General features: G+C 32.5%; 7 protein-coding genes across 7 annotated transcripts; 4 read left to right on the forward strand and 3 right to left on the reverse strand.

The window, feature by feature from the left end:
• Window positions 1-1,277: 1,277 nt before the first annotated feature.
• ASCRUDRAFT_75060 (GATA-like domain-containing protein) lies at window positions 1,278-6,485 on the reverse strand. The gene has a single exon (XM_020192915.1). It carries the CDS (start codon window positions 6,260-6,262, stop codon window positions 1,418-1,420), a length of 4,845 nt encoding a protein of 1,614 aa, XP_020048081.1. The 5' UTR covers window positions 6,263-6,485; the 3' UTR covers window positions 1,278-1,417.
• A 760-nt stretch (window positions 6,486-7,245) lies between these two features.
• CFT2 (cleavage polyadenylation factor subunit CFT2) lies at window positions 7,246-10,179 on the reverse strand (the record flags this gene model as incomplete). Its single annotated transcript, XM_020189637.2, has 4 exons — window positions 7,246-7,762; window positions 7,826-8,122; window positions 8,240-8,525; window positions 8,658-10,179. Coding segments are annotated over 4 exons (2,622 nt in total), but the record flags the coding sequence as incomplete, so codon positions are not given.
• A 408-nt stretch (window positions 10,180-10,587) lies between these two features.
• On the forward strand, window positions 10,588-12,543 carry ASCRUDRAFT_69513 (uncharacterized protein; the record flags this gene model as incomplete). The annotated part of the gene is made up of 1 exon (XM_020191680.1): window positions 10,588-12,543. The coding sequence occupies one exon, from the start codon at window positions 10,588-10,590 to the stop codon at window positions 12,541-12,543; it is 1,956 nt and encodes a 651-aa protein (XP_020048083.1).
• Window positions 12,544-12,851: 308 nt separating this feature from the next.
• ASCRUDRAFT_69514 (uncharacterized protein) lies at window positions 12,852-16,358 on the forward strand (the record flags this gene model as incomplete). The annotated part of the gene is made up of 2 exons (XM_020191681.1): window positions 12,852-12,950; window positions 13,065-16,358. 2 exons carry the CDS (start codon window positions 12,852-12,854, stop codon window positions 16,356-16,358), a joined length of 3,393 nt encoding a protein of 1,130 aa, XP_020048084.1.
• A 284-nt stretch (window positions 16,359-16,642) lies between these two features.
• ASCRUDRAFT_44746 (aldo/keto reductase) lies at window positions 16,643-17,701 on the reverse strand. Its single transcript, XM_020191049.1, has one exon. It carries the CDS (start codon window positions 17,639-17,641, stop codon window positions 16,718-16,720), a length of 924 nt encoding a protein of 307 aa, XP_020048085.1. The 5' UTR covers window positions 17,642-17,701; the 3' UTR covers window positions 16,643-16,717.
• Window positions 17,702-19,934: 2,233 nt separating this feature from the next.
• Window positions 19,935-20,384, forward strand: DOT5 (thioredoxin peroxidase DOT5; the record flags this gene model as incomplete). Its single annotated transcript, XM_020190409.1, has 1 exon — window positions 19,935-20,384. A coding segment is annotated over one exon (450 nt), but the record flags the coding sequence as incomplete, so codon positions are not given.
• A 430-nt stretch (window positions 20,385-20,814) lies between these two features.
• On the forward strand, window positions 20,815-21,407 carry SMX3 (mRNA splicing protein SMX3; the record flags this gene model as incomplete). Its single annotated transcript, XM_020192916.1, has 1 exon — window positions 20,815-21,407. A coding segment is annotated over exon 1 (377 nt), but the record flags the coding sequence as incomplete, so codon positions are not given.
• Window positions 21,408-21,845: the final 438 nt, after the last annotated feature.

The raw sequence follows: 21,845 nt of genomic DNA on the forward strand, positions 1-21,845 counted from the left end.
CAATAGCTGCTGCTTTTCCTGATCAAAGTAAGTCTTGTTTTGCTAACTTCTGGCTTTCCTTTGGGATTTTCTGTGCTGGTGCTTTTTCGCCTATGGGAGATTATTTCGAAGTCGCCCAAAATATCCTCATTTCGAAAAGGTGCAGCGGCCTATGGACCAATCAGAGAAGCGCATTGCATCGGACATCTTCGTACCATTTCTAAACGAAGGCAGAAAGGGTTGTTTCTTTTCCACAGTGGAATGTGAACTGAGAGTCCAGAATCAGCACCCAAACAGCTATCGTTGGAGGAAGAAAGTAGTGGCCATCCAGCTTCTGTCATCCAGCTTCTGCTCCAGCATTTACTTCAGCTTCTACTCTACCATTTACTCCAACTTCTGCTGCATTCAATTTTCGACCCAGCTCATCGCGCTTGAGGGCAAAATGTCCGGTAATCTCAGTTCTGTCTTGAGACCAACGATATGGATTGCGGCACATCCGAGAATCGCAGTTTTGGCATGTGATCAATGAGAGACACGGGTTCGATTTCCTACATCGGACAGTTGAAAAAAGAAAAGCAGAAAGATACGTACGCCCTTTATTATTTGCTCATCACTACACAACAAACTAAGTCAAGTTATTTATTATATTATATAAATTCAAAAAGGCGAGAAAAACAAAATAAAATAAATTGTGTGTAGAAAAAAAAAATCTTAAAATTCGTTAAACTTTTAGTCATCATTAATCATCATTTTGGCATCAATAGCCAAATTTTGTTATTAGTTATTAGCTCTTGGATAAAGCTATCATGGGATTTTATAACTCATTGTTAAAAATCTGTAATAATATAGTAGAAGTAATGACCTTTAATCATTTTTACTTGTAAATTTTGGAAACTTGAAAAACATGAAACAATGAACATGATCAACACAAATCTAAAGCATAAAACAAAAAAAAGTATAAAACAATAAAAACTATAATATAATATAAAATCAAAAAAACAACAAAAAAGTAAAAAAGTGAAAAAGTAAAAAAGTAAAAGTAAAAGTAAAAGTAAAAGTAAAAGTAAAAAAAGGGAATAAAAGAAAGTGAGAAAACATAAATAATGTATAATAGAAGACAAATATAATTGAAATCATGAAAAAATAATGAAAAAATAATGAAAAAACCATGCTTTTTAAGACTTTCAGTTTCAAAATTATCATTAATTTAACTTAAAAATTCTAATTAATTGTTATTTTTATTATTATAATGATTTGGTTTTCTTTTTTCTTATAAAATAGAAATGTAAAATACAATAGGAGGGCGTTTTATCAAAAAAAAATAAAAAAAATAGAAGATCAGACGTTATAAGGAAAGTTGTTCAGCATAATGCTTTTGTTAAATCATTATTATAATAAAAACTTGAAAAGAAAATTGTGGTCTTGACAACCTCAAGAATCATTTGGAATCAGGTCGATTCCAACTAAATATGTTGTTTGCAATAGAATTAACCAAGTTGGTATGAGGTCTTATTGGTGGATTATTTATAGAATTGGAAATAGATGATGTGGAATCTTGTCTTAGATGAATATTACTCAACTCTTTTCTGAGTCCATTGATCCTTTCATTTTTAGAAATCTTTTGAGAATCAGGGGCTGGATTGGATATAAACCCAGTGGCTGAAACACCAGAAATAATGATTGAGCTGCTGCTTGGTCCAGATGTAATTCTCGTTAATGTATTCCCATAAGAACAATTGAAACTAGATGATCCAGAATTTTTCCTATTTTGAAACGTTCTAGAAATATTGTTAAATTGCTCCAGATTCATAGAATATGAATCTCCCTCCTCATCTTCATCTTCATCATCACTGTTATCAGAATTGGTGTCTCCAAACTGAAATTTACTTGAATTAATCACAGGTTTCACGTTGCTCTTAGCTTTTTCGGCTGGCTTTATTGATGACTCTTTAAAACAATGTATTTCTTCACCAAAAATTCCATTTTTACTTAAATCCTTAGACTCATTATTAGTATTAGTAGATCCGAAATTTAAACTTGGATCAGAATCTATCTTGCTCTCACTACTCAAACAATCAAAATCATTAAAATCATTTTTTGGACTGATTTTATTTTCACCATTGCAAATTTTACTATTCAATTCGTTATCAGAATTACTGATATTGAAACTTTTAAAATCAAATTTCCCATTTAAATTATTATAATTGTGATTTAACGAATAATCAGATTTCAAAACAAGTGGGATATTATCATTATTATAATTACTATTGCTATTACTATTACTATTAGAGTGTGAATCATATTCGGATTCTGATCCTTTATAATCGGAAAAATCTTCTGAATCATCATCCGAATCATCAAAAAGAAATGTCGAGTTGTTTCTCTTCATTGAAGGCCTATCGGGTTTTTTAGCCTTATCAAGTTTCTCCAGATCAACTAAATCTTTCATAATCGGAAAAGAAGTAGGATTTTCTGTTTGGAAGTTGGAGCTAAGATTGTTACTACTGATACTGCTAGTGTTATTAGCTTTAATAGTATTATCAACACCATTATTATTACCATTTTCATTTGTAAGATTGTTATTACTACCATCAGTCTTGATCAAATTTTCACTTTTTAAATTATTAAGAACATTTTCAGGTAAATCTGTAATATCAGCAGTATCAGCTTCATTGAATTTCAGGTCTTTCAACAAACCAAATCCAAAATTATTACTACCATTAAATTTAACGTTATTTGACAAGAAATATGAATTGTTTTCCAAACTAACTTCAGATCGGTTTAATAATTGAGGAAGAGGTTTCATTTGAGCAAATTCATTCTGAGAGAACCCAAGATAATTATCATTACTGTCATCGCTGTCTGATTTTTCATCATAGTAATCATAATCATAATCATAATAATCATAATAGCCAAAATCTTCTTCTTCCTTTTCAAAAATAATATTTGTTGAAGGTAAAATTTTGATCATTTTTTTGGGTTTTTTCACTTTTCTCTTCTTTTTCCTGTGGATTTTTTTGGTTTTTTTAAGATTTTTACCAGAATTTGAATTCAAAGTCAAACTTAAGGGGGGGTTAGGAGAGCTATTTGATTTAGAAGCTGAGATATCTCGTTTAATAACAGGTTTGAAATGAATAAAAAAGCCTCCATCATCGTCGTCATCGTCGTCATTCTCATCATCATCTTCACTATCTTTGTTTTCCTTATTACCATCATAAGTATTCCCGTTTATTGTTTTCTTTTTGTTGTTAATACTATCATTGTTAAAGTTAACAGAGTTGAACGAATTTTTAGAGTTATGACTTTGATTTCCAGTAGCTCTATCACTGGAACCTTCCTCTGAATCTTCAGATTCACTAATATAAAACTTATTACGAAAACTAGATATTGAAGATGCTTTAATTGGCGAATTATAATTTGGGGTTTGTGAGTTAACAACAGGCAAAGAACGATCTGATTCTGACTTTGGATCATGATCTGATTCCGATTTTGGATCGTGATCTGATTCTGATTCTGATTCTGATTCGGTATTGGATTTTTCCTTCATTAAATCCAAGTTTAAATTAGAATCATCAAATTCTGAATCTGAACAATCAGATTCAGTAATTTCAGATTCCGAATCCGAGCCGGAAATAACAGCGATACATTGATCAACAGTCTCAGAGAAATGAATACGACGAGAATCCTTTTTGCTTGAAGAAACGCTATTGATATTGCTTAAATTTACACTTAAATTTGATTTCTTTGAGGATATATGATCACAAACAGATAAATTGTTATTTTTGCTAGCAATATCACTATTGTTATTTGAAGTGTAACTCGATGTAGTATTCATTGGCTGAGCAATTGACGAGTCGTTATTGATACTAGGATTGTAAATAGAATTGTTATTAGAATTGATTGATTTGTTATCAATTAAACTTGAGATGTCATTGTCAATTATGTTTACTTCAGGAGCAATTTCGCTATCATTGTTATTGATATCAATATTATTAACAATTGGATTATAAACATTTTCGGCATTTGAAAAGGTCAAAGTCTTTGGATTTGATTTCATTGAGAAAGAATCATCAAATTGAGACATGATTTGAGAATGAGAGTTGTTCAAAGTTGCAAAGCTAGTGGCAGGATTCAAATTCAAATTATTATTAATATTACTATTATTGGTATTATTTGAAGCCAATGAGATATTATTGATAGTTGTATTACTATCGGCGTTATTATAGTTAATAGTTGTAGGTGAAGAATCATCTTTAATTAGATTGTTTTTATTGGGGATGTTGTTGTTTAGATTCAAATTAACATTTAAGTTTAAATTAACATTCAAATTAACATTCAAGTTCAAGGGATCGGTTTGAGGCATCAAAAGAGATAGGTGAGAAGAAGGAGAGGAAGCAGAAGAAGAAGAAGAAGAGTGACTTAAAAGAAAGGGATTATAAGGAACAATGTTTTTGTTGGTGTTATTCATATTGACGTTATTATTGATAGCGTTAAGTTTGGATTGTCTCTGAGAAGGATTTTTCTTAAAGTTGTATTGGGAATTAAGTTTTCTTGTGATTGAATTGTAATCAGGATCATATTTTGGAGGAGATTGGTGAACCTGGGATAATTTTGCTATTGGAGGACGTTGAGATGAGAAGTTGTGGAAGGTGGTGTTAATGGCGGTATTTGATAGGGTTAGGTTGTTAAACATTAACAGGTCATCTAAAAGAGAGGAGTTTAGTTGGGATATATTTGTGTGGTTTAAAGTATGATTTGAGGCTGTATTGTTGGTCAAATCAAGATTATTTGGATATTGGTTATTGAAGTAGTAATTGTTTTCGTTTAGTAGGTTGTTGTTGTTGATAACTGACTGGCTTAACTTTTGGTAGGATAATTTGAATAGAGTTGTGTGAGAAAGGATTTTATCTGATATTTTTCTTTGTTTTAGGATTGGTTTTATAAAGGATGTATTGTGAGTTAGCGTTGAGTTTAATTGACTTTGGCTTTGGCTTTGTCTTTGGTTATCGTTTGAGTTAGAGTTTTCATTTTGGTTGTCGCTATGTTTATTGATTAAATTGATTGGAGATGAAGAGTACAAGAAGGGGGAATCATCAGAATCATTGTAAAGAGGACCATATAACCAAGTGACATCAAATTCTTTATCCCAATTGATCGATTCTGGGGATACGGTTTTGAGATTATATTTTGCTTGGGCCCAAGTTCTCCAAGTTGCATTTTCTAGTCTTGAAGCATGAGCTATATTTCTCCTAGTCTTATAGACAATGTATCTCCAAGATTTTAGTATATCGGAGACGTTCCAATTGTGGGAGAAGTAGTCTACTCTGTTTTTGGGGTTATGGATTAAAGCGTTGTCATCCTGGGGTTGAAAATCTATTGCCATAAAGTTGTCATTGATGTTATTGTTGTTGTTTAAAATATTAATATTGTTGTTGATGCTAGAGCTGGATGATTTGTTGAATTTTTTGGATAAGGATTTATTTAGCTTGTTGATTGATAAAGAAGATGGAGAGGAAGTCGTATTTTGGGAGGTCGAGGTTGAGGTCGAAGCTGATGTTGAAGTTGAGGCAGAGGCAGAGGCAGAGGCAGAGGCAGAAGAGGAGGAAGAAGAAGAAGGGACAGGTGCAGGAGGAGGGTTTGTTGGTTTTAAAGGGTGTAAAGACAGTAGGTTTATTACACTGTTGTGGATGTATCTTCTGTTAGTATTTAAAATAATATTGTTGTTGTTGAGATTTATAGTATTAATTCTATTGTTGTTGTATACGATATTTGTGGGGTTATATATGTTATTGAAGTTGTTTATGTTTATTTTGTCTTTACTTTTCTCAATATTATTGGGAATATTATTGGATATGTTATTGGAATTATTACTGATATTAGTGGTATTGTTATTGTTATTGGGATTATTGCTGTGATTTTCGTTTTGGATAAAACCATCTAAAATGCCTAGAGATTTAGTTCTTTTCAATTTGAAGGAATTTTGTTTAAATTGATTTATATTTTTGGCGTTGACACCCTTTGAGGATACCAAATTGCTTTTAAATATTTGATTGTTGTTGAGAGCAAGGAGATTGTTGTTGCTCAGGGCGTTATTGGTGTTGTTATTTGATGAAGAAGTTGGAGAAGTGTTTAGAAATAGACTTGAAAGATTGGCTTTGTTTAGACTGAAATCCTCATCAGTTGTAGTGTTGTTGTTGTCTACACTGTTGTTGTTATCTGTGGTATTGTTGTTGTTGATATTGAAGAAAATATCATTATACTTGTTGCTGATATTTGACGGCATTATTGGTGATTGTTGGTTGAGATTAAAAGAACTGGATGAATAATGTCATATCATATATCGTGGAAGATAGAAAGGGAGGAAAGTAGCTAATAGACAGTATAAGACAGTGGATGAAACAATAACAGAGGAATAAGATATAAAACAGGTAGAATTTAGAAATAAATCAGAAATAATATTGAGATGATGAGATACAACGATATAATAAGACAAAAGAACAAAAAAAAAACAAAGAATAAAACCAAATATAACGAAAGAATTCATTAAAAACAAAGGGAATTTTACCTTTTAATTTTTTCTGCTTTTTCTTTTTTGTCAGATGGCAGGAAATAAAGTTGCAACGGCAAGCGCTGCACTGCGGGCCGTGCCTGACCTGCGGAATATGCAGTTTATGCGGTTGTTGCAGCATCCAACAGCCGTCTTTCAGTCTCTTCTGCTGACGCTTTTGGCGCTGCGCTTTTCGCCGACGCTGCTGTGTTTCACACCACCATGGCCTCACCGTCAGCACCAGCACCATCCAACGCAGGAGCAACCCAGAAGCAACCCAGAAGCAGCAGCACCGCCGCCGGAGAAGACCTTCACACCAGAAGCAGCGCGCTGCTCGCCTGCATTCCCCAAAAAGAAACGCTTGGTGTGTGGAGAAAACGGCCACGCGCCCGCTGCAGCCTCCCGTTTGGACCCCAATTCGCGGGCGTTCGCCGCGTGGGCCCGGCGCTTCTGCAGAGCAATGCGTGCTACAGCGGCCGGACCGGGCGCGGTCATTCAATGCTCTTAGACCAGCGCGCCTGCTTTGTTGTCTTTCGGCAATGTTGATTACTTAACAGCAGGTGTGATTATATAAGCATACCAACTGATTTTGAGTTTCTCTTTTTTTGAGCCTCGGTGTGTTGGCGGTAAAATTATGTCTCAATTTTGTAGACAATTTGATACTATTGGTGGAAATTGTAATGGAAATTGTAATGGCAATGGTAATGCTAATTATATATTCATACATATGCGAGTAGCCCACAAACAATCTCTCGCACCTCATAGTACAATTTGTTGGGTCTCCCATCGATAACCACATCTCCTTCGCTAAACTTCTTGATGCTTACGTTCTCGTTGATCACCAACACTCCTTCGCCTTTGAACTCGATCTTATAGTTCAAGCTTTCGTATTTTTCAATGAGTATTTTCTTCAACTCACTCAACTTGATGTCTCCAATTGCTAATGGGTTGTTCTTGATATTACTCAATTCTAGCAACGAGCTCGAGTTCACATTTTTCAACTCAATTCGTTTCACTGATTTATCTCTATTCTTGCTCAATTGTCGACTAGCACTCTCGTCTTCTGGCTTATCAGAAACTTGCCCATACAAATGTGCTATAGATACCCCACCAGTGATCTTTTGCCACTTTAATTTCTTGATCAACTCATCGTCCAATTTAACTTCAAAATTATTAAAGATCTTGTCAATACTAATATCCGTATTGTCAAAGCTTTCAATAACTTCAAATGTCTTTCTCCTATCTTCCTTATCCTTGCCATCCTTACTGTCTTTATCTTCCTTATCATTCATTCCAAACACTTGACTACTTTTGTTAATACTAATCAATGTGTTCTTCACTAGCTCGTCATTTCTCTCATATGTTAAATCTTTCATTAATATTATCTTCTTTGGTTTAATATTTTGTAATATAACCCGTAGCGACCTTAAATCAACATGCCCCGATAAATCAATAAATGTTAGCCCACATCTAGCAATTATCCCAACTCGATTCAAGATCTGCTTCTTAGGTTCAAATTCACTATCAAATTCAATCATCTCATCTCCCTCATTATCATTATTATGATTGTAATTATAATTATGGTTATGATTATGACTATGATTATGATTATTACTGTTAGAATTAGAATTAGAATTATTAGAATTGTTGTTATTAGAATTATTATTAGAATTATTAGAATTACTACTAATATTACCATTAATATTACTAGACTTATTACTGTTTTTCTCATTCATCTTATTACCACCATCATCATGGTTTCTTCCATTTTTACCACTCTTATCATTAACTACTCCCTTAAAAATAGCATTTCCATTCAATCCACTATTTCCATTGTTCGCATCTTTTTTCACAATCTCGTCCAAATTAAATATCTCTCCATAGTCATCATACTTCATTTTTTCAATCTCAAATGGAAACACTTTTTTTCTACTACTTACAATTCTTAATACATTTCGATCAATCAACATCTTATTTCTCTCTTTTTCAAGCATTTTCTCTTTCTTACTCTTCTTTACCCTTATTCTCTCTTTATCCGTCTCCGTCTTGTTATTCTCAAAATTATTAAATCTATCAAATTCATAATCACTTTCAAATTCACTATCACTATCGCTCTCGCTTTCTTCTTCACTAGACGATTCATCGTTCTCCTCATTCAATCGAATCTTGATTTTCCCTCTTTTCTTATCCTCTCCAATGCCATCCTTATCATTATCGTCATCGTCATCATCTTCATCTTCATCTTCATCAATATCATTATCACCATTAGTATTATCACCATCCTCTTTACTAATACTACCGCTCTTTCTCTTCATTTTACTCCTACTCTTACTTTTACTCTTACTCTTTCTTTCCATCTCTTCTTTTTCCTTCATCTCTACCTCGGCTTTTCTTCTACTATTTAAAATCTCAAAATAATTCTTCAATTCATTCCCATTCAATTTTTCTTCAACAACTTGTAACGTTTTAAAGGAACTCTCATATGGCACAGGTATTCCATCAATAACTTTCCCATCATTTTTCTGCTTACACAATAACTCCCATTTACTATATAAATCATATCCTAACGTGTTTCTTTGTGGTCTTTCCGTCAATATTATCGTAGTCCTATGATCATTACATAATTGTATAAAAGCAGAATGACTCTCGGATCCAACTTCAATATCTTGCCCGACGCAAAATACAACTTTTGGTCCAATATATTTAGGTAATTCAACAGCATCTGCTAGTTCCACTCTTGATGCATCAAAGGGCACAGAGTTTTTGTTGTTTCCACTGTTGCTGTTGCTGTTATTATTGTTCCCATTGCCACCGTTGTTACCGCCACTGTTATTCCCATTATTAGTGGTCCATTCTTTTATAACAGATGGAGACATCCATTCCAACATTTTTCCCGCATATGTAAGTGCTCTTGTTCCAGTCTTGGATATTAACAATACTGGTATAAATGGCAATGATCTTAAATGAACATCCACTATATGAACCAACTCTAACAATCTCGAGCCTAATGAAACAGGTAGAATTGCCGATCCACCATTATGTAGTGTTGCATCAATTAATTCTAAAAATTTGTTCACTCTTTTTTTATATGACAACGAACTCCCAACATTGGTGCTGGTTATGAAAACAGAGGGCTTGAAAAGATTCTCTTGAGAGATTAAATTGGCTCCTTCCAAATAACTGTCCCTTGAATGATTCCATTCGGGGGCATATATATATTTTTCCCCACTATAATTTAACAACCAGTTTATCCCACCAAGCGTATGGCCGGCATTTAAAGGCGTTAATACTATGGTGAAATTGTTGATATTCAAATTAATCGACTGGTGATGCTTTAAAAGCAAAATTGAATCAAAGGATGTCTCAATATCATTAATCTCCAATGGTGCACCAAAAATTGGACCAACAAGCCCGGCAGATCTGTACCTCTCAATGGTCTCAACTCTGCCAATGGTGGAAATAGGAAAAGTAGAATAAACAGGAATCCTTGAAAGCAGAGAATTATTCTTATACAATATCGCATAGGCCCCAATACATTGAAAAGTAGGATGACTTAGCAAGATTACGTTTATGGATGGTAAAATGTCTTCCAAGTACGTCAAATCAGTCTTGCAATCCCACCCAGGATCACACAAGATATTCAACGAGGCATCTGGATCAGACTCCGAATGAAAAGTTATCAAGCACGACCTGATCTTGGACTTCAGCGACTTTCCTGGAGGAACAATAGTCTTGAAGGTGAACATCTCGTTAAGTGTGCTTTAAAACCTGGAAGCAAGATTAGACTTCTCTCAGAAAATGAGCAGCGAATATTTTACACGTTACCCTGTCCGTTGCTCTATCCGCATCCGTGGCAGGATAGAGCTGTGGGATCCAGATCCGGATACATCCGCGCACAAAAAGGGCGGATTTCCTTTTTTTTTGCTGCAACCTTTGGTGAATTTTCCTTCAGAGCTTCTTTCTGTCCATGTTGAGCAAGCAAAGCATCCTTTTAGTATCGTTGTTCCTGTGGTATTATCTGCTTTTATTTGTGAGTGTTGTGGGTGGTGTTGCAAGATAATATGACGATGAGCTCTGGCCCAGATTCAAAGCAGGAAATTGCTCAGCCTAATCTCACTGATATATTGGAAAATGACGATGTGGATTTGTACTTGTCTGATAAAGACGATCCATTGAACAAAATCGATGATGTCTCCAACGAATTTGACAACAGCGATTTGAACAACTTTAGAAATAACACCAACATCAACAATGGCACCGTTGAGCATAATAGCGAAAACTGTGTGGAGTGCACTGATATGCCAATTGAAGTTCATTGCAAAGAATGTGATGAAGACTTTTGCCGAATTTGTTTTAAATTGATCCATAACTCAGGAAAACGAGGATTGCATAATATTACGATTCTCAAAAATGATAACACCAAAACTACTAATGGTTTGATTGGCAAAAAAGATCAGAAGACTGGAAATAATATCGCTGATGGTAACAAAAACCAAAACGAAGACGAATATGAATATAGTCAAGAGGAATTAGCTAAATTAGCTCAACCATTCAATTTGAATGACAATGAATCAATTGGTTTATTGCTATTGAAACAAATCAAAATTCAATCAAAATATATCCCTTTAAGATTAAACCACAAAGAAAGAGAACTATTCAGGTTACTAAATGCCGCTTTGACAGTCTCTGAATATACTGATAAGATTGATATTTTCAGTTATGGATCTAAAACTAAAAAAATTGTTGCAACTTTAAAAGAATTGTGTTCCATTCTCTGTGGTTTGGTTATCTCAAAAAATTTTAAAATTGGTTCCGAATTAATCTTGGATAAAAATTTCAAAGACAATGAAGATTGGTTCAAAAATATTTTTGAAATCGGTAGAAGATATAAAATTATGAATCCCAATAGATTTAATGACAATTTTGGAAAGCTATGCTATATTATAATGGATTCAAGATTACCAGATGTGAAAAATTTGTTGGAATTTGATTTTTATAAACCAATTACAACAATTTATAACTATTTGAATTCAAGAGAAGATAAAAAAATTTTGGAAATGTTTGATAACCCTTTGTTATTAAATGCTGTTAGTGAAATTTCTCCTATTAATAAATCAAGAAGAGAAATCCAAAAAGAAATTAAAATTAAAGAATATTCTATTGAAAAAATAGCTTCAACGTATTCTAATGGAAATGGCTTCAACAAAGAAGAAATTAAACAAGCTATCTATTCAATTGGTGACTACCATACTTATATTAATTCTAATAGAAAACCAATTGATAGAATGATTAAAAGATTAAAAAAATTTGATTCTAAAGTTCCAGTCAATGAAAAAATAGTTGGCAAATATTCATTAACTATTAGAGCAGGCAGGAAAAACTCAAGATTATCTCACGATCACACTAAACAATATGACTATGTGTTACAATCACTAAATCTTTGGTCAGTAGTCCAAAAGGAAATGTTTCAATTGTGGTCATTAGCCGATGATGATTTGTTTAATGATCAAGTTATCTACAAATTGGTTTCAACGGGCCAGGGATTAAATAGAGTTAAAAGCTGCCCATCTGTCCATCGAAAAATGTACCAAATATTAAACGAAGTTAAACAAAAATCGGGATTTTGGATTGGGTCGTCATATATTCATCTTGGAGATACCACAGTTCCCAACGCACTATTCTTTTTGGATAAGTATTTGCAAGTTCCCAAGATTATCTCTCCAATAGACAACACATTGCTAAAACTTGAAAGTGATAAAAACGAAGAAATATTTAAAAAGGACAAGTTTCTTACCCAAATGATCGAAGAACAATATGGGGGGTTTTCCAATTTACAACTACAGATTTGCTCGAGTTTCTTCACCGAAGCATTTAATGGAAGTGGAGGCGATGATTGGTTCAATGCTGGAAGTTGTATCGACGGGAGATTGACAAGTACATGGGAGTGGGCTAACAACATTCATAAAAAGGACTACCACAAGTTCTTTCTTTTGTCGGGTTTCAATGGCTTCAACTAGAGTCGTGCTGTTTTTGCTTTTGCTGCTTTTGCTGCTTTTGCTGCTGCTGAAAAAAGAAAAAAAGAAAAAAAGGTTTTCCCGTGGAACTCGAACCACGGTCTTCCACGGTTCTGTGGATATAGTTCCCAATGCGGATAGGGTGACATTTAGCGATTTCTATTTTGGGACTATTGCCGCCTCATATCATCTCTTTTTTTTGTATTTTATATCTTTTTACTTCTGTTAATTTAATAGATTTTGTTATTTCTGTTTGTTTGCTTCAAAATGTCATTCTACTTTTGCTCATAACTTCCAGACTGAATACTAAAATGAACCAACTAGATTCTAAGGCTCCACATCTTCCTCCTGTCAAAAAGAGAAGAAGAAACACTTCTGCATGTTCCAATTGTCGAAAAAAGAAGAGAAAAGTATGTTAGATGATATTATTATATTGCTTGATTTTGTTTACCCCATTTTGTACTAACCAAGTTTCGAAACCTTGTATAATTCTATTTAACTTTTTTTTGTCAATTGTCTTACAGTGTGATAGGCAAAGACCCTCGTGCAGTTTGTGCATCAAAAACAACACCATCTGTATCTATCAAGAGCCAACTTGGATTTTGGACACCAAAAAGGTTGAAACTGCTACCAACAGCAATCTTCTTGCAAACAATAATAATAACTTTAATGGCAATGCTCAGACCGGTGATACCATTTTCAGGAAAGCTGCTGCTACCAGATTAGATGATTCCAGTTCAAGCAACCAAGCTGACCATGATTACTACCATAATTCAGAGAACCATAACCAGAAAGATTCTAAACCTCCTGCTTACTTCCTCGCTGCCACTCAGCCAATTGGCTTGATCGATTTATCAAAAAGTCATTCCAATCAAATTAAAATAGAAGATAATATCAACTCTCATCTCAAAAATCAGATAACACATATACATAATAGTAATAGCATTGATGGTGAAAATAACCATAAAAACAACAATCAACATACTAATATTCATAGCAATAACGGCTCTAATAACAATCAGCAAAATAAAAAATTCAGATATTTTATGCCAAATTTAAAGTTCAATGATAAAATTAACGAAAATCAATTATTATCAACAACCGATGCTTCAAACAAAAATTTAAATAAAAAGGATGATACAAACAATATAAATCATAAAAATCATAAAAACCATAAAAATGATACAAGTTCAATTAATAATCAATTTTTTAGTTTGTTTGAAAAATACCTGCCAGTATATTCAAAATCTTTTAAAATAATTAAAATGGGCCCATTTCACTGGTATATATATATTCAAAGAGATTATTATTTGAGACTACTCTATTCAAGTGTATTAAAAGTCAAAACTGCTTCCAGCTATTTCAAGGCAAAATTAGGATTATCAACAAATAATAACAATAATAACTCCAATAATTGCTACACAAAAATAGACACGAAAATGTCAAATATAATAAAAAGGAAAAAATTCATTGCAAACACAAACTTAAATTTGTCTTCCAATTTTCATCTAACTCTACCTTCAAACTTGCCTTTAAACCCTTCCTCGAGCACAAAATTAAACTCAAATGACACTGATATTCTAAGTATAGTCAATCAATTCTTACCTGAAAAGAAAATCGTTTTAGAATACGTTGATATATTTTTCAGAAATGTTTACCCATTTTTTCCCTTTATTGATGAGTCATCATTTCGATCTTCAATTATAAATATTTATAATAATTCTCCAAAAAAGAATCTCTTAAACTATTCAAACAAAAGAGATTCTTTTAGTGTTGCTATATTACTATTAGTCTTAAGATTAGCATATTTATCTGCTTTTTTTACTAATCTTTATAATGAGAACAATTCGCTTTATGAAATTGACCAATACGCTTTAACCCTTGTTAAATTGATTCTAAATAATTATAATTATTTGAAAAAATCTTCTTTAGAAATCTTTCAAATTATCTTATTGATGAGATTATATAAATCTTTTGCTCCAGAAGGGTGTGACAGTTTAGAAGGCTATGATACAAATATATTAAATTCTCTATTAAACAGCACTGCTTTATCCATTGGCTTAAATAGGGATATTTCTTTATTTTATCATGTTTTAACTTATAATAAACCTTGTTTGGAGTTTGAAAACATCAACAAACCCAATGAAAATTTAAATGATAATATAAATATTGTGGCTCAAAAAGTTCAAGCTGAATCAATTTGCCCTATGAAACCAGGCCAATTATTAAACCAACAAACTAGCCTATTTAAATTGAGCTGGCTATGGTCAAAATTATGGTTGGAGTTAAAAGATTTAGATTTCATTCATTCTACTACCTTTGGTGAACGCTTGAAATTATTCAATCAATTTGATGACAACCCCTTACCTAATTTTGAAAAGTTTGTTGAAAATTCAAATGCTGCAGATTTAAATATCGAAAAGGTTTCTGTCCAATGGCTAATTAAAAAAGATGAATTAAATATAGTTTTATCTGATTTAATTGAGATGACCTTAACACCTGGAGTTAAAAAAAAGTATTTTGATGGAAAAAAGGTCGTAACCTCTCATTCAAACGCTCCAAATGGTGTTGATATTTGTTTATTATATTTTAAAATCAAACAAGTCGAAAATTATATCAACGATAACTTTGAAAATTCAAAGAGTTTAATTGAGAGATTCAAATCTTTAAAAGAAGAAAATAGTTTACCTATAAATAATGTTCTTGCTATATCTAAAATTCTTGAATTAAAGCTTTACTTAAGAGGATTAATTTACATTTTTCATTTAAAATATTGTTTATATTTACATTTTGAAAATTACCTGTCCTCCTCTTCATATGAGTTTTTAAAAGATAGTGTAATTACACATAGTGAAATTATCTCTTTAATTAAGTTTTGGTCATTAAATTCAGAAGAGTATCTAGGGTCAAACAATAGTTTTAGCTGGTTTTTAACACCGGTACTTTGCTCTGCAGCTGAACAATCAATTCAATTTGCATTCAGTATATTAGTTAAGATTTTGGATTTTGAATACTCTTTAAATGAAATCAATCAAAATAAGGTTGATCTAAATGAATTTTCTTCAAAAAATACTTTAGGGGAGTTGGTTATGATGCAGAAAAGATTAAAAAAACTTTTCGACATTCTCTTAAATACCAATAAGTTCATTTTCACCAAATTCAAAAAAGCTTCTGATAATTATTATTTTAGTTGGAAATGGAGAATCAGTCTTGAAACTGCCTTAAAAGCTTTAGAATCTGATTCGTTTGGAGGAGAGTTCAACTTAAGAAAATTATTAACTAAAGAGCAAATTCAAAAAAAAAGAAATAGTATTTTTGATTGTGATTTAAAAAAAATAAGTGAATTAATTGAGATTTTAAAGATAGATGATAATCATAAAGATATACTTGGCATTGGTGATTTTGAAGTCAATGAAACTAAGGATAAAAGTAAGCTATTATCACCTAGTTCCCGTTCTATTTCTTCTGTAAATTTACTGAAATTCAATTCAACTACTTTCATTTCTCCCTCTATTCAAATTAATAATAGCAATATTAATATTGGCAGTGTTAGAGACAATAAAAATATTGTTAATAATCTTATTGTTAACAGCGATACTATATCTGAATCAAGTTTATCCAATCCATCTACAAAAAATCATAACCCTGATATTAATGAATTGAATCCATTTGTGAATTTTAATAATTCAGAATATGGAGATATCAATTTTGCAAATGATCTTGAGTTAAGTGAGGACTTGATTAAGATTTTATTTCCAGATGATAACACTGAATTAGAAGATCCATCAATGATGTTTTCTTCGAATTTTCCTTTCTAATGTATATTTTGTGTCAATTAAAATTTAACAGTGTAATAATCCTGTATTCTATTATTTAATTTATTATTTTTTGTTGTTTTTGTTGTATTTTATTTATTTATTTATTTATTTTTATTATTATAAAATTTCTTCTTTTATGTTTTACTAAAAGATCTACTTTTTCTAATTTTGGTATAAGTGAACTAGCATGCTTTTCAGGTAGAAGCTCTCTTTTTTTTTTCTTTTTGACAAAAATCTAATTAGAATATATACAAAAGTATATAAGGATATATGTAATTACATATCTATATAGTTGTATAGTTGTATAGTTGTATAGTTGTATAGTTGTATAGTTGTATAGTTGTATAGTTGTGTCTTGACTATTTATCATAATGACCATATTCAGCTTGACAAAAAAATCTTACAGTTTCATTTTTTCCAGCATTTGAAATCTGGAGAATTTCATCTTCAGTTAGTTCGAAATTGAAAATCTCTAGAGCTTGTGTAATTCTTTCGGGTTTTGAGGAAGTTGTAATTGGTAGAATACCTTGTTGGTAGACCCATCTTAAAATGATTTGAGCATAAGTTTTGTTGTATTTTTCAGACAATTGAGTGAGGATAGAATGAGCAAGACCAATATGGTTTCTAGCCAATGGGGTAAAGGCTTCAATTAAGATATTGTTTTCTTTACAAAAGGCGATTATTCCAGGAGATTGATTTTGCAAATAAGGATGAAATTCTATTTGGTTAACCATTGGCTTAATCTTTGCAGTTTTAAAGATGCGAGTTAGATGTTCTTTTGACCAACTGCTGACACCAATTGCTCTAACTTTACCTTCAATATACAATTGTTCCATCTCCTTCCATGCTGTTTCCAACGTCAAGCCATGGCAATACTCGGGAATTACCCTTGAGGAATGAATCAAATACAAGTCGATATAGTCGACGTCTAGTTCTTTCAAAGCCTTTGTGCAGGCCTCGTATGGACCCTTGGAAACAGCATAAATATCACGAAAGCCAGAAAAGTACTTGTCGCAGATAAATAGATCTTCTCGTTTTGATTTTGACAAAGCTATGGCCAGACGAACTTCGTTGTGAGTTGTGTAGACCTCAGCAGTATCTATGTGTTCAAATCCAAGATCAACAGCAGAGATTAAGGATTGAATCAAAGGATCAAGTAAAATACTGTGATCAACCAGGTTGGGGTCGACGTTGCCTTTCTTTTTGATAATTTGCCATTTGGTTCCACTGCCAAAAGCTATTGCAGGAATCCTAACGCCATTTGATAATGTGAAATACTTCATTTCCAGACAGTTTCTAAGATCAATGCCAACAGAAAAAGCATTTGCAATCGAACAAAAATCTGTGTATTTATATTGGGCTCTTAAATGGATTATCGAGATTATTGAGAAAAGTAGATAGTCACAATTTCGACCACACCGAAAGTGGCCGAGCCGGTCACCTGAAGAGGCCGAAAAAGACCAGAATAGCTGATTATTATCCCGGAATTCCTAATAAAGAAACACTTAGATGCAAGATTATGCAGAACCACTCGAAGTTCGAATAAATGGATTTGCTGCTGAATTGGTCTTTCATAGTGGTAAGATTCAGCATAACTCAAGGAAAAAAGTAATGCAAAGCATAAAGTTAGTAATATCAACAAACATTATGAATATCTTCCGGATTTACCATAAATGTATTTAAAACTAGTGTCTAAGTTTATTGAATCAAAGATTCTTTATTCTGATTCAAATGATATGGTGTTGCCTAATTGAGACATTAGGTGCATGTCGGTGTATGCGCAGTGCCATTTAGGTAGCTCTTGTATCATGTGGTCCGGCTTGGGCACAGTGGGTCAGGTTGGAACTGCACCGACAATCGGTTGATAAGCTGATGCTGAATCACCTTGAATGGCAAATTCCACAGCTAGGGCTTTCTTTCGCTGTTTTGTCTGGTTTTCTGCTGCGAATTACTAATCAACAGGATTTTCAAAACAGCTTCTTCTTCTCCCGATGAAACTGCGCCAGAGCTCTTCCAGCACTTTTCTCACGCATTTTTCCGGACGGCAGCTGCTGCCTCTGTCGTCAGCGACGCTGTTTCTACCGGAGCCGTACTTTTTCAGCGGCGTCTTTTCCGACGCGCTGTTCACGGAGCGTGAATAGTGCGAAGAAATCTTTTTTTTTCTTTGAAAATTTTCAGGCTGTGAGAAAAAATTTTCTTGCAAAAACCAAAAATCCACAGAGAAAAACAGAGGAAAAGTCAATTGGACCTGATTTAATTTTTCTATTTTCACTTTCACTTTTCACTTTTCTTTGATTGTTTTTCATTTTCAAATTTCCATTTTCCACTTTTCTGTTTTCCTTCTTTATCTACTTTGATCTCCCACTTTTTTTTCTTTTCTATAGCATTATATATCCTTTTATCTTTGCAGATTTTCTATTGTTTCTAATTACTAATTACTTTATCCCATCTAATTACTTTTCCAATTCTTTCTGTTCCACAATGTCTGTTCGTCGTTCATTGAGAGTTACCAAAGCTCCTGCTGGCAGCGATAGCCCATCCACTCCAAAATCTAAAGCCAAAAAGTCTGATAAAAAGATTACAAGATCTAGTCCATCAAAGAAAAGAGCTTCTGATCTCAAAGATAAAAAAGACAGAAAAAAGGAAAAGAAAAATAAAAAAGATAAAAAATTAAAAAAATCTAAAAATGAAATAGCTGAACAGGTCATTGAAGACAAACCTGAAACTCTTCAAGTTGAACCCACTGACTCTGAAAATGTTGAAACTGTCGAAACTGTTGGAACTGTTGAAACTGTTGAAACCGTTGAAAATGTTGAAAATATTGAATCCACTGAAAAACCTCAATCTCCTAAAGTTGAAACCGTTGAAAAAATTGAAATTGAAATCGAAAAGCCTGAAACCTCAGAAAAACCTGAAAAAATTGAGATTGAAAAACCTGAATCTTCAAGCGTAGTTGAAAAAATTGAAATTGAAAAACCTGAAAAAGTTGAAAGCATTGAAGTTGAAAAAAGCGTAACCAAAGAAGTTGAAAAAATTGAGGTTGAAAAAGTTGAGTCGCCAAAATCATTTGAGACTGAAACTCCTAAAAATTCTGCAACCTCTGCGGAAGTTAAAACCTCTGAAGAAGCTGAAACTCCTAAAAAGCCTGAAACTCCTAAAAAACCCGAAACTCCTAAAAAAACTAATACTTCTAAAAAATCTGATACTCCTAAAAAGTCTCCCAAAAAAGCTGTAACTCCTAAAAAGTCTGAAAAGGCTGAAGCATCTAAAAATGGTAATAAAAAGACTGTAACTTCTAAAAAATCTGAAACTTCTAAAAAACCTGAAACTCCAAAAAAAGCTGATAAAACTGCAACTTCTAAAAAATCCGATAAAACTAAAACTTCCAAAAAGTCTGAAAAAGCTGAAATTCCTAAGAAGAAAGAAGTTAAAAAAGCTGCTGTTGCTGAAAAATCAAAAGAAACAGCTGTCTCTCCTGAAAAAGTTGCTTTAAAAAGATCAAAAAGAAAAGCTGCAAGAGATGCTAGAAATGCTAAAGCCTTAGCTGCTGAAGTTCCTTTAGATAAATCTTCTTTTTTAAAAGTTGGTGATAAAATTCCTGACATTAAACTAAAGAATGAAAAGGGCGAAGAAGTTTCATTACCAGAAATTGCCTCAAAAAACAAAATTTTATGTATTTTTGCTTATCCAAAAGCTTTAACCTCTGGATGCACAAAACAAGCTTGTGGCTTTCGTGACAATTATGACTCCTTAAGAGAGAAAGCTTCCATCTTTGGTATATCAAGCGACAGTCCAGTTACTCAGCAAAAATTCATCACTAAACATGAATTACCTTTCAGTTTATTGTCAGATCCTAAAAAGGAATTGATTGCTCCCTTGGGTGCTAAAAAGGCTCTTAGTATTTCCAGATCCCACTGGATTTTTGTCAATGGAAAATTGAAGTCTTCTCATATTAGAATCGCCCCTGATATTAGTGTCTCTACTGCTAAAGCTGAAATTGACAAAATTTTCAGCGAATTGAAATAAATTCAGGCGTAGCAGTCAAACATTGGTTTTTTGTTTTTTTCAAAACAGTTATAGTTTTGTCTTTATGATTAAAGAATAATTTGTAGATTATCAATCATTTTGCAGTATAGTTGATAAACTGTTCCTCATTTTTTTTCCTGCTTTTTTTTTCTAGATTCTTTGATGGACCACAAAAAAAATGCAACTGTAATATCAAAGATATCATAACCTAGTTCTTCATTTATGTTCCCATTTCTATATATACATTAACAATAAAATAATCATATTTTTGGATTTTTACAAACTTTGCTAAAACTCGTGACCTGATTATATCTGCTTTTTTTTACTCTTCTCGGTTTGGAACATAGTTTACTGATAAAAAGTGTCATCGAAAAAGAGAATATCAAAGATGTTTGTAAGTAATATTATGTTGAATTGGCTTTTCAGTGGGGTTTTTGATTAGAAAAGCCTATCCACATTTTAAATGCTTTATTTTTATTCATGTATACTAACAATATTCTTCCATTACGTCTTTTAGCTTGTCAGACCTATAAATCCCAAACCTTTTATGAAATCTTTGGTCAACAAACAAGTTGTTGTACGTTTAAAATGGAATAATACCGAATACAAGGGCTTGTTGTTAGCTGTTGATGGCTACATGAATTTAAAAATTGACGATGCTTATGAATATATAAACGGCGAAAATAAAGGTAGAATTGGTGAAATTTTTATTCGTTGCAATAATGTGCTATTTATTGGTGAAAAGCAGGAGGATGAAGAAGATGAAATTGTCCAAAATCATTCTCAAAAGACAGATGAAATTGAAATTGATATTATCAAAGAAAAACCACAAGAGCAGAAAAATATTAAGCTAGAATCAAGTTCAATTAAGACTGATGAAGTTGAAAAAAATATTAATGACAAAAAGCTTGAGCAAAAAAGTGAGACGTCTTCTAAAGAAAAAATTATTGTAGTAAAAAAAGAAAAAGAAAAGGATGAAGAAGAAGAAGAAGAAGAAGAAGAAGAAGAAGAAGAAGAAGAAGAAGAAGAAGAAGAAGAAGAAGAAGAAGAAGAAGAAGAAGAAGAAGAAGANGAAGAAGAAGAAGAAGAAGAAGAAGAAGAAGAAGAAGAAGAAGAAGAAGAAGAAGAAGAAGAAGAAGAAGAAGAAGAAGAAGAAGAAGAAGAAGATGATGATGATGATGATGATGATGATGATGATGATGATGATGATGATGATGATGATGATGATGATGATGACGAAGAAGATGAAGATATAGAAAGCAGCGAAGAAAATGAAGAAAATAATAATGAAGACAAACAAGAAGATGAAAAGAAAAACAATCAAAAGAATGAAAATAATGAAAATCAGAATGACGAAGAAAATAAGGAAAAAATAAATTTATCTGATGAAGTGGAACAGAAAAGTGATAAAGGCACTATTAAAGAAAATAGAAAAAACAGTGATAGTGATAATGATGAAAA

This window comes from Ascoidea rubescens (assembly GCF_001661345.1).
Source record: "Ascoidea rubescens DSM 1968 unplaced genomic scaffold ASCRUscaffold_4, whole genome shotgun sequence".
Lineage (NCBI taxonomy): Eukaryota > Fungi > Ascomycota > Saccharomycetes > Ascoideales > Ascoideaceae > Ascoidea > Ascoidea rubescens.

Excerpts from the sequence above, each read along its gene's own strand:
- ASCRUDRAFT_44746 (XM_020191049.1), bottom strand. The coding sequence starts at position 17,641 with ATGAAGTATTTCACATTATCAAATGGCGTTAGGATTCCTGCAATAGCT.
- ASCRUDRAFT_75060 (XM_020192915.1), bottom strand. The coding sequence starts at position 6,262 with ATGCCGTCAAATATCAGCAACAAGTATAATGATATTTTCTTCAATATC.